This window comes from Panicum hallii, chromosome 4, assembly GCF_002211085.1.
Source record: "Panicum hallii strain FIL2 chromosome 4, PHallii_v3.1, whole genome shotgun sequence".
Classification (NCBI taxonomy): Eukaryota; Viridiplantae; Streptophyta; class Magnoliopsida; order Poales; family Poaceae; genus Panicum; species Panicum hallii.
The window spans coordinates 52,357,979-52,376,716 of record NC_038045.1 but is presented as its reverse complement, the minus strand read 5'-3'; the positions used below and the strand labels follow the sequence as shown (position 1 = coordinate 52,376,716).

The window sequence follows — 18,738 nt, the reverse complement described above, 5'->3', positions numbered from 1 at the left end:
GCCCTGGCCGGCGCCCAGTGCACCACGTCCACGGCCGACGCCTAGGGCAGCACGGCGACGACCGGCGTGGGGGGGGAGGAGCAGGGGGCGGGGGCGGCGCGGGGGGGGGGGCGAGGAGCATGGGGCGGCGGCGGCGCGGGGAGAGCAGGGGGCGGTGGCGGCGTGGGGGGGAGGAGCAGGGGGTGGCGGCGGCGCTGGCTGGGGGAGCAGGGGCGGCGGGGGGGGGGGGAGCAGGGGCGGCGGCGGCGCTAGCTGGGGGGAGCAGGGGCGGCGGGAGGGGGGGCAGGAGGTGACAGGATGAGGAAGGAGCAGGAGATCGATCGAACTGTTACGTTGTAACCAGTGGTATAGTGGGTAATTACCTCGCAACTCCATGAGTTGGTACGTAACTAGTGTTTTTGGAGCATCTCTTGAGGTACTCCACAAAAAATGTGGATCTGGCTCTCAACTCCACTTTTTTTCTGGAGCTGGAGTTGGTGGAACTGTACATGTTTGGATGGCAATTTTGTAGAGTTGGTGGAGTGGAGCAATTTTTTGTAGAGTGGAGTGCTCCCAAACATGCCCTTACTTATGTCACATCACGGTGTCATTACCCCATCCATTTGCTTATATATGCACCGAATAATAAATAAAGGTAAAAAATAATCTGCTTGTATGTTTTCTATGTGTTGCATTGGTATCTGATGATGAATACCTGTTGTTTGCTTTGAGTCTTGTGCTTCAGTTTTGGGTCAAGCTGTTATATATAGCGAATGGTTATGTATTGGTCCTTCTGAAGCATATAAGTTGTTCAGGCTAATATAGCTTCGTCGAGTAAAATGAACCGCCGGTTCTTAAAGTTGACTTATAGTATCATCTAGATCTTCAAACTTCCAAAATGCATATTTTTATCTTCAAACTTGCTAATCGTATCATGTGGAGTTCAAATCACCATTTTATAAAGCAGTAGTGTTTCTGGTGATGTGGAGCTTACATGTAGGTCTAAATTTTATTTTCGAATTTTTATGCGCAACTCTTAATTTTCTAAATTTTCTCCGAACTTTTGTTTCAAAACTTTACATCCGATTTTTTTCCCAATATTTCCTCCAAAATTTATCCATTTATTGTTTTCTAATTTTTTGTTTACAATTTTTTTATGAGTTTCATTTTTGTACAATTTTTTAAGTCTTTTGTATTTGAACTACAAGTAAATTTATTATGAATTTTTTGCATGCATATATTTTGTATATAATTTTGTTTTTGATAAAATTATATAACTTTTAGTTTATCTTAAACATCTGTAATTTGAATCTCACGTGATACGATTAGCAAGTTTAAGAATCTAAATGTGCATTTTAAAAGTTTGAGAACCAGTCAAGTCTGAGGACCAATAGTGTATTTTACTCTAGCTTTGTGGGTACCAATACAATAAGTCACATAAGCAAGAACATATTATGTGGTATTTTAATCTTGCTAGATGGTAGCACAACTGAAACAATCGTACCTTTTCCAGCAAAATATGGTTGACACAACTGAGACATCTCTGCATATTCTTTCGATCTGGCTGTGTGCATGAGCACATCAACCTTTTGCCTACAATACTGAATCCAGCAACACCTCACTCAGCTCCCAACTAAGAGTAGTGCAACAAATGCCGAGACCGTTGCCGTAGGCAATCCCTGACGTCTTCCATTCATACGGAACAGAGTAACTAAGAAGATATGCATATGTAGTGTTCTTTTCCCATAGTTCCTAGTACGCCTTACTTGTGTCTCTTTTATCTGGCAAGCTGCAATTTGGATGATTTGTGTTGTATTGCTCTAGGTACGATGGTGGTGACAAACTCTCTTATCTTAAGGGTAGGAAAGCTTACGCTTTTCTCTTATGGGAATGAAGGCAAGATGAATTCAAGTATAAGCAAGGTCGAAGCTCTTCTGAGTGAGAAATAGGTAGCAGGTAGGAAGCCTAGGAGTTTATTTTGTTGTGTATAGTGCAGGTCATGGAAATAGAGAAGAATTATCATTCTGATTGAAGATCCTACTTTTCATTTTCTTTGCACGATGTGTGTTCTACTTCTAGGGACAAGTATATATTCGATCTTAGAACACCATGTTTTATTGCTCAAGTGATGGCAATGTGTGGTTGGTATTCTTCTTAATACAGTGATTCAATGATACATAGTCCTCTTGCACGGTCGTTCCCTAGGAAAAATGTATTTGCCGCATCCAATTGAACATGCCCATCCAGTTTGAAATGCTTCTGGTAGCAACCACCATGAATGAATGTGTACTCATTGTGACCATAATCAATGGGTACACTACGGGAAACGGCTACTTTGCCGAGTGTCAAAAACACTCGGCAAAGCTCCAAAAACACTCGGCAAAGCCTTTGCCGAGTGTTGCACTCGGCAAAGGACACACGGAAGAGAGAATGTCGGCAAAGAGAACTTTGCCGAGTGCATTTCGTCGGGCACTCGGCAAAGCCTTTGCCGAGCGCAAAGTCCTGCACTCGGCAAAATTTAAGCGCCGTGACGGAGCAGGCACATAACGGACGCTTTGCCGAGTGCCGGGCCCTGACACTCGGCAAAGATTCTTCACATTTTGCCTAGTGTTTGCACTCGGTAAAGTGCCCAGAATTACCCATTTTAATCTGGTTTTCTATTTCATCCACGCATATATATTAAAAACACATATATGATCATAAAGATCACCAACATCACATCTATATTACAAACACAATCGATTCACATACATATCCCAAATCGGTTCACAAACATATTATCATTACAGACCACAAATATGCATGTCTCACAATAGAGTCGATAGATGTCAAAAAATATGAGAAGTCTAATAAGTGATAAGAATCATGATCAAGACCTCCAACCCGGCGACCTCCATACCAGCGTAGTTGGAGAAACATGAGGGTCATTTGAGGCCGCCGATTGATTCTGCAAAGAGGAGAAGCGATCGCATGTGTGAGACAAGATAAGTAAAGGACAGACATGGCTAAAACTTATCCATACTTATAGGAGTAGAAAACTCAGCAGGAGGTTGAGGTGAAGCGAACAACGAAGGTGGTGGAGCTACACCCGCTGCGGCACCAAGAGTCTGCATGTAGGCAAACATATCCCTCATCCTGTGCTCGTTCTCCACACGTAGCCTCCTCTCTTCTTCTAATTGGGCCTGCAAAATTTTCACTCCAATGTTATGATAATACAAAGAAATGGTATACAATAATCAATAAACGACAAATAAAGAAGAAATGACCTGGAGTGCCTGTATCCGGTATTGTGAAGTGTCTTGCCGAGATCGTATGCCTGGGCTCGCACTCGTGCTACTTGCTCTAATCCGAGATAGAGTAGAAGTAGAGGACGAGTCGATTGCGCCGTCGGCAATCCAACACCGCCCATGATTCTTACCTCCTCCAACCCTCATGACGACTTCTCCGTCAAGGTCCTCGGTGGCCGGATCAAACTCTGGATCATGGACCTCCCTTGCCATCGTTGTGTACGCACTGAGGTGGGTATGGACCATCGGGTTGCTGTATGCCTCGGGCCCGTCGTTCGGATTGCAGTTGACGTCAGACGTCGCCTTGCCCTTATGGGACATAGCATATGCCTTCAAGAGGGAGCAAGGCTGGCCACCATGTGACGACGACTGCAAGAAAACAAGCAAGACGATTAGAAATCATGCATAATTGAGTGTTACATTAAATAAATTCATTTGCGTACCCATGCTTCTGCGTATCCGCTGAGGCCGCGACTGCCTTGATGGTGTGTTACACCTGGCATCATCAAACGCCGCTCCCGACAAGCGTTGTGCGACTCCTCCCACTCGTCGGAGCACCACTTCTGCACCATCTGTCGCCAGCACTCTTGATGCCCGAGGCACCAATAAGGAGTCGTCTACAGGGCATCAAGTATTTGTCATATTAGAAGATGAAATTAAACCTGCTTAATGAAAAGAAGAATGCATATTAATTTTCTTTATTTACCTGCAAGTACTGCTCCTCAGTCAAAGACATGGTTCTTGCTTCCATTTTGATGACCTTCTCTCCAAGAACGGAGCCGTGAAAACTAATAATGGCCTGGATACGCGCCTCATAGTGCATATCCATGACTCGTTTCTTACAGACTTTGGTAGCCACCACATGAGCTTTGTCCTGAAATCCATCCTCACATCTGAAGAAATCCTGCATGCAAACACAATGTATACCATTCATTTTTTTTAAGAATGTGAAATGAATGCAATGTATTTAGCACTTACCCACAACTCTTGTTTCACCCGCTCCGCCTTGTTGTTGAATACCCTGCCATCCCGATCTTCAGCATCAGGGGCAGCGGCGTAGTGGTCGAACGTATAGGCCGGCTCCGTCACTCCACCGTACTCAACCAGGCCAGGGAAGTGTTCCCTGCATAGGAGACCCAGGATGCCATTAACGGAGCGTTTGTGAGCAGCACTTGCACTCTCCACAATCGTCCAGGACCTGCACAAATGATTAAGACCTCTTAATAGTTTTAACTTTGAATTTGAACATATAACAAGAAGAAGAAATGAAAATATGAAAAGTTACTTACTTTTCCCCTTCGGGTCGAATCAACGGGCGCCTCTCACGAGGTATCGGTCGCTTAGGGAGACTGGCGGGACCTGCACATGTGATTAAGAAAATTATTAGTTTCAACTTTAAATTTGAACGTATAACATAAAGAAGCAATGAAAAACATATAAAGGTTCTTACCTCGCAAGTAGACGCTCGACGAACCAGAGGCATCAGAACCAGAGGCGGTCTGCTGTGCCTCGTCCTCCTCCTGCGCCACATGCACCTCCTCCTCCTCCGCCTCCTGCGGGGGCACCTGCGTCGTCCCCCTCCTCCTCCCCCTTCTCCTCTCAGACGACCCAGATGTAGTTGACCTAGCCCTCTGGTAAAGTGAAACGCCCTGGTCTAAACAACCGGAGCTAAACATGTATTTAAACACCAGAAAACAGTCTCTGGTAAAAATACATTACACAAGTGGTGCCACAGTCGTACATAGCTTTATTTAATACGTTCGATTACAATAATAATATAAACTAGGAATACAACAATAGCGGTGATAAACGCAAGGGTAAACTCTTCATCTGTCATGGAGGCTTCTACTGCAACGGCACCACTCCAGACTTGGGTATAGGGCACGAACTACTCACCTTCCTCAGGCACGAAATCAGGATCCTCTGCAATAAGTCATAAACAGGTGAGTACAAAAGTACTCATCAAGTTCCACCTCACCCTACGGGAGGGGAATGACATGCATGACGCACATTAAGCACAATGCATTAGTAATGTAACTTATGGTATGCAACTCTTCCCGACACAACTCACAGTAGGTAGCTCACTAGTTGTCAGGACCACACCGTAGCCTGTCCATTCCATGGACACGGACCATTCGAATGGATTCTACACTCTGCAGAAGTCGTACACTGTACCCACAAGCTCGACTGCCCGAACGGACAACCGACATAGCCGACACCCAGCCGTGGTCACGCCCCAGCCCGGCCGCACAAACCCTCGGGCCCTGACCCCAATGGTCTATACCCGTGAACTATCCCTGCGACCGTCAGGCTAACCAGTGGGATTAGGCTATGTCCGGCCCATAACGGAACCTGTGGTCGTACTAAAGTAAGCTAGGTGAGATGTCAAAACAACTCGGTTCTTATGGTTCACCAGGGCAGCAACCATCCCTCAACATGTTAACTCGAGCCTACCTCCACGGTAGCACTCACCTGCCAGTCTACCACCACGGTAGCGCCAGCTCCAGCATACCCAGCTGCTCTAGCCTCAGCCCAAATTCCTTCATATCCTAGTCTCAACTCTGGATATGCATAACTACTCATATGCATGTATGAGCACACTCAATCACTCAAGCACCGATATATGTAATCAATCCTAAACCAGGGCTACAACTAGACGTCCTCACATGGCTCCGGTACGGGTCTTCTGGCTCCGGCCCGCTGTACTGGCCTTCGTACTCCTTGGCAGGCTCCTCCTCGATCACTCCATGATCTACGGCGGAAACGGCACAACCGGCAAATAAACACAAGCAAGCTATAAAATAAGCTCAAATGGAGATGAAAATAGGAGGAATAGATAGTATAAGATTTGAGCAGAGTTTAGGAAAAAGAGTTATGTGAAAAGGAGTTGATATGAAGGAGATATTGGGTTTACAGCATTGGTTGGTATTCAAATAGAATGATTTGGATTAGGTGCTCACGGCCTGGTGGGTGTTTTGGGCCTTTATTAGTATTGCGGAGTTAATGGTCGGGGAGCTGCCTGCTATCTCACCTTGGTGCGGAACAGCTCGAGGAAGAGGGTTAAATGTTGGAGCTTCGTCTCGTGAGTGAGCTGGGCTTGTGAAAAGTGGTTCAACTAGCAGAGTGAGGCGGCTCGGTGTGCTTGGGCTGATGATGGGGTTCGTCACGGCCTTGCTCCATTTATAGGCGAGGGGAGCAGCAGCGGCGTCGCACAGGGACTCCAGAGAATGGGCGCGAAGGAGTCAGCTTGGACTCCGGGATCTGCAGGTGCTTGAACGCTGCATAGCTGATGACACTGAGGCCTGCACCTCCGTTGATCAGCACGTGGTGAAGGCGGACGTTGGCGATGGTGGGCGCCGTGACGAGCGGCAGCAGACCAGCGCCCGCCATGTTCTCCGGGCAGTCCAACGGCCCGAAGGAGATGGTGATGTTCTTCCACCGTTGATGGGGCGCCGCCTTTGGCGTCGCCGGCTTCACCAAGAGAACCTCTCGGCGAAGAGTCTTGACGTTTCGCCGGGAGACGAGCTCCGAACTGCCACCGTACATGACGTACAGCTTCTTGCGGCGCTCGTCACCCCCGGACTCGGAGTCGGATTGGTGGAAGAGACCTTTGAGGTCTTTGTTGGGGGTCTGATACCCCAATTCTCTCTCCGTCGCGGCCGCATCGGCGTCGGAGACCTTCTCCTTGCCGGACCGCCGTGGAGGGGAGGTGCCTTCCCTTGAGGCTTGGTCACGCCTCTTGCTGAGGCGCTCCGCGAGCTTCTGGATCTCGCGGCACTCAGTGGCGCTGTGGCGAGCCCTAGGATGGACAGGGCACGACCCGGAGTCGGTGCGCTGTTGCCGCGGGCGCTTGCCACGGGAGTTCTGGCCCCCGGTCGTCGCAGCTGCAACGGCCGGACCCCCAATCCGTGACTTGTCGAAGCCACGGTTCTTCTTGTTCTTCTTTTTGCCGCTGCCAGGAGCAGCGACACTGGGCCCACTCGTCTGAGCAGGTCCTGCTTGGGTTGCAGAGTGCCATGCACGGTCCTCTGCAGCCCTGGCACATTTGTCCGCCAGAGCGAACAAGGTGGTGACGGTCTCCACCTGGTGGGTCGCCAGCTTCTCAAGCATCTTCTCGTCTCGAACCCCCTGGCGGAAAGCCGTGATGATAGATGCATCGGAGATTCGTGGTATGGTTCCACGTACCTTGGTGAAGCGGGAGATGAAGGTCCGGAGGGTTCCCCCGGGCTGCTGCCTCACGGCATGAAGGTGGGCCTCCACTCCGTGCTGCTGGTACGCACTGGCGAATTTTGCCATGAACTGTGCGCACAGCTCACCCCAGGATCGGATAGATCCCGGGGTAAGGTTCATGAGCCAAGTCCGGGCTGGCCCGGTCAAGGCTACATGGAAGTAACTTGCCATGACGGCGTCGTTACCTCCAGCCGCCGTGATGGCGGTGATGTAGACCTGCAGGAATTCTGACGGGTTGGAGGACCCGTCGTACTTCTTCGGCAGGTGTGGCCGAAACTTGGACGGCCAGGCAACTACGCGAAGGTGGTCTGCGAGCGCGGCGCAGCCCACCCCGGACACCGGTGCCTGGGAAGGTCCCTGCGGGGCCGGAGCCACCGCAGCGAAATCGGCATCGAGGTCGCGACCCTCGATACTGAGCCGGCGACCACGCGCCCGCTCAATGGAGACACGGGCGTCCTCTCCCGCACGTCTGCGGTTGAGCTCTGCCCGAAGGTCCTCGGTCCGCGCACTCCTCACTGATGGTGAGCGCACAGAGCCGGATGCGCCGCCCTGACGACGGCGTTGCCTGGGGGTAGACCCCCCCCCTCGCGGAACACGGGGAAGCCTGTGCCAGGGTGAGGAGGCGGTCGACGTCGTCATGCCATTGCCTCAGTGCGTCGGGCGAGGCCGCCTCACCAGGGGGATTGCGGAGCAACTCCCTGGCTGCCATGAGTGGCCCATTCGGTGCAGGCACCGATTGGGCCACCGAGGCCCGCGCCGGAGCGCGTTGCGGAGCTGCTCGCGCCGCCCTGGACGTTGGACGACGGGAATCATGTGGCGTCGTGGACGCCACCTCCTCGCCCAACAGGAGGTCGTTGTGACCATCTTCCTGCGCCATGGAGGTCGTGAAGGTCGACCGAGCGCAAACCAAACCTAGGCCCCCTATCTGGCGTGCCAAATATCGGAGGAATTTTCCAGCCGGGTGGCGGAAAGCACCCGCCTAATCCTAGTTAAGGATGGGTTTGGAGGAGACTTAGGAGCGCTAGATCGGTGGACAGATTAACACGGGAAAGACGCGAGGATTTTAGAGTGGTTCGGGCCGCCGGAGCGTAATACCCTACGTCCACTTGGGAGTTGTATTGATTGTGTAAGCCTGGATGGAACTTAGCTTGGATTCTAACAGGTGCACTCTCCCTTTTATAGTCCAAGGGGAATGCTTACACTGTGCGGGGCCCCGACAGGTGGACCCGGCCAACAGGAGCCTGTTCTACGAGATATACGGAGATCTTCACCTCCAGCTCCTCACTGTAGTCTCCTCGGTTGGGAAGTTGGCGTGCGTATCCTCCGCCTCGATATGGTCGTGTGCCGCCTTGCAGGCACAGTGACCGCTGTTAGTGTTGCCCAACAGTGAAGCTGTGTTGCCACTGTTGGGCCAGAACCTGTCAGGCGGTGAAACAGTGCTGACCCTTTGCGTGCGCACTGTTGCAGCGCACGCCTTGGCTCGCCGATTACAGGCCATCATCACGCGTGCAGCGCCGTGACGGGACTGTACGCAGTTCGCGCGCTGTGCACGGTGATACGACGCGCCGCCTTGGAAACAGGCGGGCTTACCGAGGTGTCTGCCTACCTGCCCCGTGTGTCAGCAGCAGGCCGCTCTTTTTGACTTGGGCGCGCCCGGCCCAGCTACCGCATTAAATGCTGGTACGTGGGCTGGAGACCCGCGAAGGGCCTCTAGCCGCAGGCACGTGGCAGGGCCAGCCCCGCTCCCACCGCAGGACGGCACGCGGCGGCGCCGGACCCCTTCCCGAGGGGAGGGGGGTCCGGGCCCCCGAGCCCGGTCGGAGCGGTCTGGCCTGTGATGGTCCGGCCATCACACGTGGCAGCCCCGGACCTCCCTGGTCGGGGGCTACCCGAGAGCTCTCCAGCCTTCCTGGGGATGTGGGGCCCCCGGTTCCAGAATAGCACGGGGAGAGTCCGGAGACCACGGTCCCAGCTTTCAGACCCGGGCCGTATGCCACGTCCCCCAGAAGGCAAAAGGGGAGATTACGGATTGCGAGACGCCAAGGGCCTGGACACCCTAGCAGGAGGTACCCCTATCTGTATGTACCGACATAATCGTTCTACCATTTGTAAGTCTTTCACATTTTGGACCTCATCCTCCTCCTCATCAACAACCGTTTCAACATCCATTCTGTCCGCTTCGGTTAAGTCTATCTCAAATCGCCCTTCTAGCCCCTCTTCTTGAAAGAACTCTCCGTCATATGTGTTTGGATCTAAGTTGTAGTCTTCATCGTTTTGAACAGGTACTTTACCGTGCGGTGATACCTTGTGCACAACATACCAACCCTTAAGATGCTCTTTGGTTTGGCATGCATATGGGAGATAATAAACTTGTATGGCCTGTTGGGCCACAATATAGACATCGTCTCCAGGGAAGACGGAATCCTATCGAATTTCCACTAGCCCAAGATTAGAATATGTCCGTCTCGTTACTTCAGGATCAAACCAATGACATTTGAATATGACAGGATTAAGAGGTTTGCAACCATAAAAACTGACTTCGTATATTTCTTCAATTCTTCCATAATACTCGATCCCATCAAGGCCAGGAGTAAAAACTCCAGTATTTGTGGTCTTTCGATTGGATCGACTTGCCTCGTAGCTTGCTGTACAAAAACGATATCCATTCACGTCATAAACAGAATATGACCTGACCCTAAGGGCAAAGCCATCGGCAACTTGTCTCAACTCAGCATTCATCGTATGGCCCTGCATGTTCAAGAACGATAGATCATTTTATGCCTCGTATATGGGAGCAACTTCGAATGACAAAGTAAGTACAAGCTAGATTGGACGGTTACCTGCTGCTTGAACCAATGAATGAAATCGGGCGCTCCATTTCCAGCACCCTGGCTAAAAAGGGTATCACATTCCTGTTGGGTAGGTTCCCTTGATCGACGCCAGAATTCCTGAATAAATTGCTTCATGTACGGCACCACCTCGTCAAGGTTGGTCAACACATATAGCATTATCTGGCGCCACTCTTGATGTATCAATGTCTTGGTGGTCGAACCACTTGCACTTTCGAGTTGCCCTAGGAAAAGGCTGAGGTTCGAGTCATTTTCACTAGCATTGTAACGAGGGGGTGGATTGTGCACACTAGGGAGTTTGTCACCATAGTATGTTGTTGTGAAGTTTGACACCTCCTCCAGAATGTATGCCTCTGCAATGGAGGCCTCGATTTTACATTTATTTCCACATTTCTTCCGAAGAACCTTTAGAGACCTCTTGATTGGATAGCACCAGCGACCCTGAACGGGCCCCCCCATTCGTGCCTCATACGGGAGGTGCAATATCATATGCTCCATCGGATTGAAGAAGCCGGGTGGAAAGATCTTCTCCAACTTACAGAGCAACACCGGTGCAATTTTCTCTAAGTCTGCCACCACGGTCCAAGATAACTCCTTGGCACAAAGCTGGCGGAAGAAATAGCTCAACTCTGCAAGCACTAGCCATACATGCTCAGGGACATAGCCTCGAACAATCGCCGGAAGAAGCCGCTCAATCCATATATGGTAGTCATGACTCGTCATCCCTAAGACTTGCATAGTAGATAGGTTGACCCCCCTACTCAGATTAGCTGCATACCCATCAGGGAACATCAACCTCTTGATCCATTCTAGTACTTCCCTCCTTTGGGGATTGCTCAATACGAAATCGGCCTTAGGCCTTCTCCATGTCTTTCCACGACCAGGAGGCTTCATCTCTAGGTTTGGTCTATCTCATAACGTTGCTAAATCCACTCTAGCCTTAACATTGTCCTTTGTCTTACCGGGAATGTCCATAATTGTTGCCCAAAGTGCCTCTGCGACATTCTTTTCTGTGTGCATCACATCAATATTGTGTGGAAGGAGAAGATCATCATAATAGGGGAGCCGAGTCAAGCCTGACTTATGAGTCCACATATGTTGCTGGCTATATCCCACAAAGCCACCTTCTGGATTCACCACGAGGCCATCTATCTGCTGACGAACTGCGGCACTAGTCTTCATAGGAGGTGCAAGGTCTGTCACTACGACACCTTTCATAAAGTTTTTGATGTCTCGTCTGAATGCATGTTCAAGAGGGAGGAATTGCTGATGTTTATCGAACGCCTAATACTTGCCACCCTTCTGCAACCAAATGAACCTAAGACCTTCCTTGCATACTGGGCATGGATACTTCCCGTGAACACACCAGGCGCTGAATATCTCATACGCCAACAGGTCATGAAGGGAGTATTGGTACCAGACATGCATTTTGAAGTTTGTCTTTGTAGCCCAGTCGTATGTCCATACTCCTTCCTCCCAAGCACGGACCAATTCATCAATTAGAGGCTCCATGAACACACCCATGTTATTCCCCGGGTGTCCAGGAATAATCAACGACAACAATATGTTCTGTCGTTGAAAGCATACGCCTGGAGGGAGATTGAGGGGGATAACGAATACTGGCCAACATGTATATGTTGCAGCCATCATTCCATAAGGATTGAACCCATCTGTTGCCAGCGCAACACGTACATTACGAGACTCTCTGGCTTTCTCATGATGAATGCTATCAAAGTGGATCCATGCTTCACCATCGGACGCATGTACCATCTTATCAGGATTGTATGTTTTCCATTTTTGTGCCATGTCATCTGTTTTGCGTATTCCTCTGTCATGTATAACCGCTAGATCCTCGGTATGAATGGAAGGTGACATAGAATTATCACGGGGATTTCAAGCTGCCTCTTCTGCCAATCACCAGAGTCTACCTCCATGAACCTAGAGGATTTACACCTTGGGCAATACTTTGATTCTGCGTATTCTTTCCTAAACAGGACACACCCCTTCGGACAAGCATGTATCTGGTCATACGGCATCTTGAGTGCATGAAGAAGTTTCTGTGCCTCGTACATGCTCTTTGGAAGAATGTGACCCTTCGAAAGTAGGCTGCCAATAACTGTCAACATACCATCGAAGGCGTCTCGGCTCAGGCTATACTGCGACTTTAACGCCATTATGCGTCCAATGGCATCCAATTGAGAAACCTTTGTCTGTCCGTGAAGGGGTTTTTGTGCCGTGGCAAACATGTCGTAGAAGACCTTTGCAGTTGCCTCTGGCCCCTCCTCCATATGTCCTTCAACAAATTGTGCCTCATGATAGTCATGTAACATTTCCGCTACCCCGGCATCCGCATCATAATCCTCGACACGTTGCCTCACCACCTCCTCTCTCATACGATCGGCTTCACCGTGGAAGACCCACTGGGTATAGCCTGCCGTAAATCCATTCAAACAAAGATGTTCCCCCATGACCTTCTTCGTTTGTCTTTTCCTGTTTGCACATTTGCTGCATGGACAGAAAATTCTACTCGCTCCTTTAGCAGCTTCACCAAACACCCGTTCCAAGAAGGACTCGGTCTTGTTGATCCACTCATCGGTGACTTGACCCCGACTTAAGTGGCCAGTGTACATCCAGTCACGGTCTTCCATCCTCTAACATATGCATTGGAAATTAATATCAATTTCATATGACAAAAGTTTTCATCACAATGCCATGACACACTCTCTAGCATTTTGTATATCACAATGCATTCACACTCTTTAGCCTTTTGTGTATCACAATATCACATGATAAGCCAAGCCAACTTCTGCTTATATCCTAAAAGATGACTAAGGGACTAAAGTTACAAACATTGCGATCTCCTAGGCTCCTACTCTATGTTAATATATTTAATGGTCCAAAATGGTACCTATCTCTACTGCAATACCATTTCTCGCACTGACATTCACACACATACATTCGTTATTGTCCATGCCAAAAACCATAGCAAACATATTCGCAAATGCCACAAACCATAGCAAACATAGCAGTACCTGCGCGCCATGGCTGCATTGACCACTAAAATTTCCTAGTTTATTCTCGCAAATACCATAGCAAACATATTCGCAAGTACACATGCATCATCTGGTGGAACATGAACGGATGCAGTAACTGCGGCGGCCGGGGGCGCGGCGGGGGCGAAGGCCGGGGGCGCCGCCTGCGGCAGGGGCGGGGGGGGGGGGGGCGGCCGGGGGCGCGGCCGGCGGCGGGGGCGCGGGGCGGGGGCGGGGGCGCGGGGCGGGGCCGGGACCGGGGGCGGGGCGGGGGCGCGGGGCGGGGCCGGGGGTGGGGGCGCGGCCGGCGGCGGGGCCAGGGGCGGCGGCGGGGGCTGGGCCGGGGCCGGGGGCGGCGGCGAGGGCGGGGGCGCGGAGCAGGCGGGGTCGGGGGCGGGCGCAAAACTTTTCTAAGTGTGTACAGGCGGATAAGGTGGGAGCGAGGGAGCGCGGGCCGTAATATTCAATAGCTTTGCCGAGTGCCAGATCAGCGGCACTCGGCAAAGTCCCCTCTTTGCCGAGTGCCAGATCGGCGGCACTCGGCAAAGAAGTCACATTTTTGAGACCCATTTTGCCAATTTATTGAATTTCTTGTATTTATTGAAATTTGAGCTACAAGTCACTCAAAAAATGGAAAATAATGAATGAAAAAATAATATTCACATTATTGAAGGATGCGTTGAGATCTTATCGAGAAAAAAATAGAAATTTCAAACTTGTTGTCCACGAAACATGACGACGAAGTTTTTATCCAGTTATTTTTAAAATGTATAAAAAGCAAATATGTCGGAAAATTATGAAACTTGTCGAGATGTAATGATATCATATGGGAAAGCTGTGATAAAAATATGATGAGGTTTCATGAAAGTTAAAACATACGATGCTTATAAATTGAAAGTTCTCTATAGAGATGTATGATTTTATGTGAAATCCGATTAGGTGTTAAGCATCGTAGATGTCAAACTTTCACGAAATCTTATACAAATTTTATCACAGTGTCCTCACATGATAACATGACATCTCGACAAGTTTCATAATTTTCCGTCCAAATTTATCTTTTATACAATTTAAACACGACTTGAACATAATTTAGTCGCCATGTTTCGTGAATAATAGATTTGAAATTTGTGGTCCTTTCTTCGTTAAGGCCTCAAAGCATGCTCATTGACATGAATAACAATTTTTCATACATTTTTTCCACTATTCAAATGACCACGCAGTTCAAATTTGAATTATTCAAGAAATTCAATACAATGAAATAAATTATCGAAATATAGCAAACACTTCGATAAAAGAACCTAAATTACATATCTTGTTCAGGAGAATGTAGGAAGGCAATAGAAAAAATTTTAGAGAAATTAAAGAAAAAAATTTGTATATTTTGCCGAGTGTCTGGTCGCAGCACTCGGCAAAAGGCCTCTTTGCCGAGTGTCTGGCCCAGGCACTCGGCAAAAGTTCTCTTTGCCGAGTGTCTTGGACCAGACACTCGGCAAAGAGTCACGGCGTGAACTACCGTTACGTACTGGCGCCCGTTTGCCGAGTGTCATCCTTTGCCGAGAGCACGGCGCTCGGCAAAACATTCTTTGCCGAGCGCCCGACGCTCGGTAAAGGATGAGTTCACCGTGTGTTTCTCTTTGCCGAGTGCCCGATATTTTGCACTCGGCAAGGTATTTGGCACTCGGCAAAGTGCTGGTTTCGGTAGTGGTAGCTGTCTAAAATAAAGTTTCCACTGGGTATCAGGCCTCCCAAAAAAAAAGATAGTTTATATATTTTTATGTTTTTAAGAACATAGTACTTTTTGTGACCAGTTACACGACTCCAGCAGACTAGTACTAGGTAATTAAGCGTTATGGTACCATTGACCTAAAAAGATATGTAAAAATTGTTGACGATATATAGTGAAAGCTGCAGATTAGCTAGCGGTGGGCAGCTGGTGGCTAGGATTTCAGTGCAATAATTGATAAGGTTATTAGGCCAGTCATAGGAGTTTTATGAAATCGTGATTTTATTGACCTCTGGTATGATACCATGGAAGCATGATACATAGATAGATACGGATAATCACGTGATACTAACATTAAACAGCAACCAAGAAACACAAACAGGCAAACGAGGCAGTCGATCGGTTTTTGTGAGTCAATCGACCAGGGAAGCCAGGTCGTCGGTCGACGTTCTCGGCATCTCTTGCCGCGGTCGCCGTGCTCCTCCATCGTCCTGGGCGTCAGGCTCCGGCATCTGAAGCTTGTCCGCCAATGTTTTGGCCCCCTTGAGTGAGAGGACGAGCCAGACGAAGGAGAGGAACTCGCCGCCCTCGCCCAGGCTCTTGGCATGCAGGTACCCCCTGCACATGCTGGCGGAGTAGCAGAGCATGCCCAGCCACGCGCGGTACATGAGCTCCCAGCGCGTCTCCTCCGGCCGCACCTCCATCAGCTCGTCGGAGAGCTTGCAAGCATCGTGGATGAGAGGATACTTGTGCCGCTCCGACTCGCCGGCCTTCTGGATGGCCTCCAGCAGGGCCGTGTCGTCGAGGTCCGGGCGGAGGAGGATGGACTCGAGGTCTTCCAAAGCTTCGGTGAGCAGGTGGCGCCTGCTGCCTGTCATCAGCATGTCCGTCCGGAAGTTGAGCAGGTGAGCCATGTACTTGGATATCGCCAGCGTGCACTCTTCATGGTCGCCGGTCCCGCCTCCAGCGCCTGGCGGCGGCCGAGGGCTGCGGCGGCTGAAGCACAGGTCGGTGGCTATGTGCCAGATGAGGACGCTCTCGTCGAAGGACTCGCGCAGGGTGCGCCGTACCATGGGGCCGCATCGCTGCTGCAGCTCCACGCTCATAGCCCAGTTGCTGCCGGTGAAGCTCCGGTAGGTGGCGAGGTCGACGTAGGTGGCGCGCACCAGGTCCAGCATGACGAACCCCGCCACCCTCCTGTAGAGTTTCTCGCGCCCGCAGACGAAATACTCCTCCTCCAAGCCGAGGTGGGCCGCGCTCTTGAGCAGCCAGCCGGCGGCCGGGTGCATCCTCCGGCGAGCCGAGCCGATGAGGTTGTACTGGGGCAGCGTCTCACACAGCGCCGGGACGCCTGCCGCGGACATGGCCCTGTACAGCAGCTGGCGGATGGACTCGGCGAGCACGTCGAGCGCGGCGGTGACGAACAGGATGACGTACGTGATCTTGACGTCCGTGGGGTCGTACCCGCGCTTGCGGCTCGCCGCGAAGAGCGTGATGGCGGCGACGTGGATCGCCGGGACCAGCAGGAAGTGGAAGGCCAGGTACGCCGGGGTGGTGGCGACGTTGACCCTGGTGTAGATGAACCGGAACGCCATGCGCAGCCAGCGCTTGGAGCCCATCTCCGCGCTGGGGCTTAGAGGCCCCAGAACTTCGTCCGCGCTGGGGCTTAGAGGCCCCAGAACTTCGTCCTCACCTTCGACTTGAATTTGCACCGTCTTTCCTTCTTCGCGCTGCCGCCTCATCTCAGCGGCTCTGATGCTGTCTTGCCTCATCAGCTCTCGTTTCGTCAGGTCGGAGGAGGCGGCGAACAGGGACATATCCGAGAGGATCATGTGGACCTTGTCACCGTCCGACAGCACCTGATCTTGATGATTGTCCGTCGTCCAATAATGCGTCGTTCTTGCCCAGCGGATGTACTTATTGTCTTCCAGCTTGGTGAAGAGCCCCCACCATCTGCGAGGCTTCCTCTCCCGTCCGTGCACCCTGGACGACACGGCCGCCAGCCTGTTGATGCTGGCTCTCCTGAGCGCCCACGGCTTCTCGCTGAAGCTCAGGATCCCGACGACGAAGAGCAGGATCGCCGACGCCAGCAGCCTGCGGTCGCCGGAGCTGGGCCACGACTTGCAGAAGGCGTAGACGGCGACGGCGACCTGCGACACGAGCGTCACGGTGTGGCGCGTCCACAGCTCGTTGTCCTCGATGTTGTAGGCGGTGATCTCCTCCTGCCCGCCGAGGTGGATGAGGAGGACGGGAGCCCACAGCACCTCCAGGGCCCTCGACCAGCCGCCATTGGCGCAGCTGCTGGTGCTGCTGCTGGCGTGGCGGTTGAAGAGGGTGGCGAGCGCGTAGATGGCCAGTGCGTCGCTGCCGATGTAGGCCAGCCAGATGAAGGTTCTTAACCAGCGCGGGATGGTGTACTTGCGCATCGGGGCGGCGAAGAGGAGGAACCACTGGACGCCAAGGCTGCCGAGGACCAGGACGCGCAGCTGCCACTCGTCCCACCAATGCATAGCCCCCAAGATCTTCTTGGCCATGATCTCTCTTTCTCTCCGGCTAGCTAGCTCTATGTGGTGTGCTTGTTCTAGCTAGGAAATCTAAAAGATGTTCAAAGAACTAACATTTCATTCCGAGCTGACACTCTTGCAATAATGTATCTTTCCCCCACAACAAGAAAAGGAAGAGGACGTGTTGCAGTCAGTTTTGTATCAATGTTGCTCGCAGGCCCTTTGCGTGTCCGTGCTAATATTCCAAGCTCTCAACGTGTTAGCAGTAAGCTTTGATTGTTCGTACCCTTTCGTGGCGATCTAAGCAGTAAGCTAAGTATCTTGTTCCACCTTCAATTCTCAGGACGACCATGTTTTATTGCTCAATGGATGGTGATGTGCGCTTGGCATTCTTCTTAATATAAGGATGAACAGTCCTCCTGCACGTTCTAGAAGGAAAATGTGTTTCCAGCCAAACATATATACCCATCCAGTTTGAAATGCCTTTAATTGCAACCAAAATCAATGTGCACTTACTGTGACCACAATCAATGGTTAGCTGTCTAAAAAACTTTCCACCGGGTATCAGGCCTCCCCCAAAAAAAGTTGATTTTTTTTTACCTTTTTAAGAACTACGATTACTGATTTTTGAACTATCTGCAGTGATTTATGATAATGAGATCACTCATAATTGGGGCATAACGGGCACAATGTACGTCATTACACCTACAGCCTTTAACCATTTTTGAAGGTTGCCCTACTAATTAATTATAGCGTGAGAGGTCCTCAGTACCAAATTTCGGTACCTCTCAAGTTATAATTTTTGGTACCACTTAGCACGTTTCCATGGACAATGAGAACTCTCTCACATGAACCTTTCCAATTGGCATGAGTATGTGTGTCATGCATGAAGTTTTTTTTTTCATTTTTCTTTCTTGATTTTTTTAATTATCAATTCATGGGATATGCAGCTCCAGATGTATCGCAGAAGGTATAGTATCAAAGACGAACAAGCTGTGGCATCACCCTCCTTGAGACCATTATTAGCATTATGTGCAAGATCTCATCTAATAAACCACCTCGAGGCCTAGTACATCAATGGGTAATTAAGTCTATGCACAGCTTCGTTCTTTTTTTCTTGGTGAGATATCCCAT

The 18,738-nt window shown here is 50.5% G+C and overlaps 1 protein-coding gene across 1 annotated transcript; it reads right to left on the bottom strand.

Moving 5' to 3' along the window:
• Positions 1–15,194: 15,194 nt before the first annotated feature.
• LOC112890172 lies at positions 15,195–17,925 on the bottom strand. Its single transcript, XM_025957048.1, has one exon. The coding sequence runs from the start codon at positions 17,632–17,634 to the stop codon at positions 15,514–15,516; it is 2,121 nt and encodes a 706-aa protein (XP_025812833.1). The 5' UTR covers positions 17,635–17,925; the 3' UTR covers positions 15,195–15,513.
• Positions 17,926–18,738: the final 813 nt, after the last annotated feature.

Bases quoted from the DNA above. Each gene is read 5' to 3' on its own strand.
- LOC112890172 (XM_025957048.1), bottom strand. From the start codon at position 17,634: ATGGCCAAGAAGATCTTGGGGGCTATGCATTGGTGGGACGAGTGGCAG.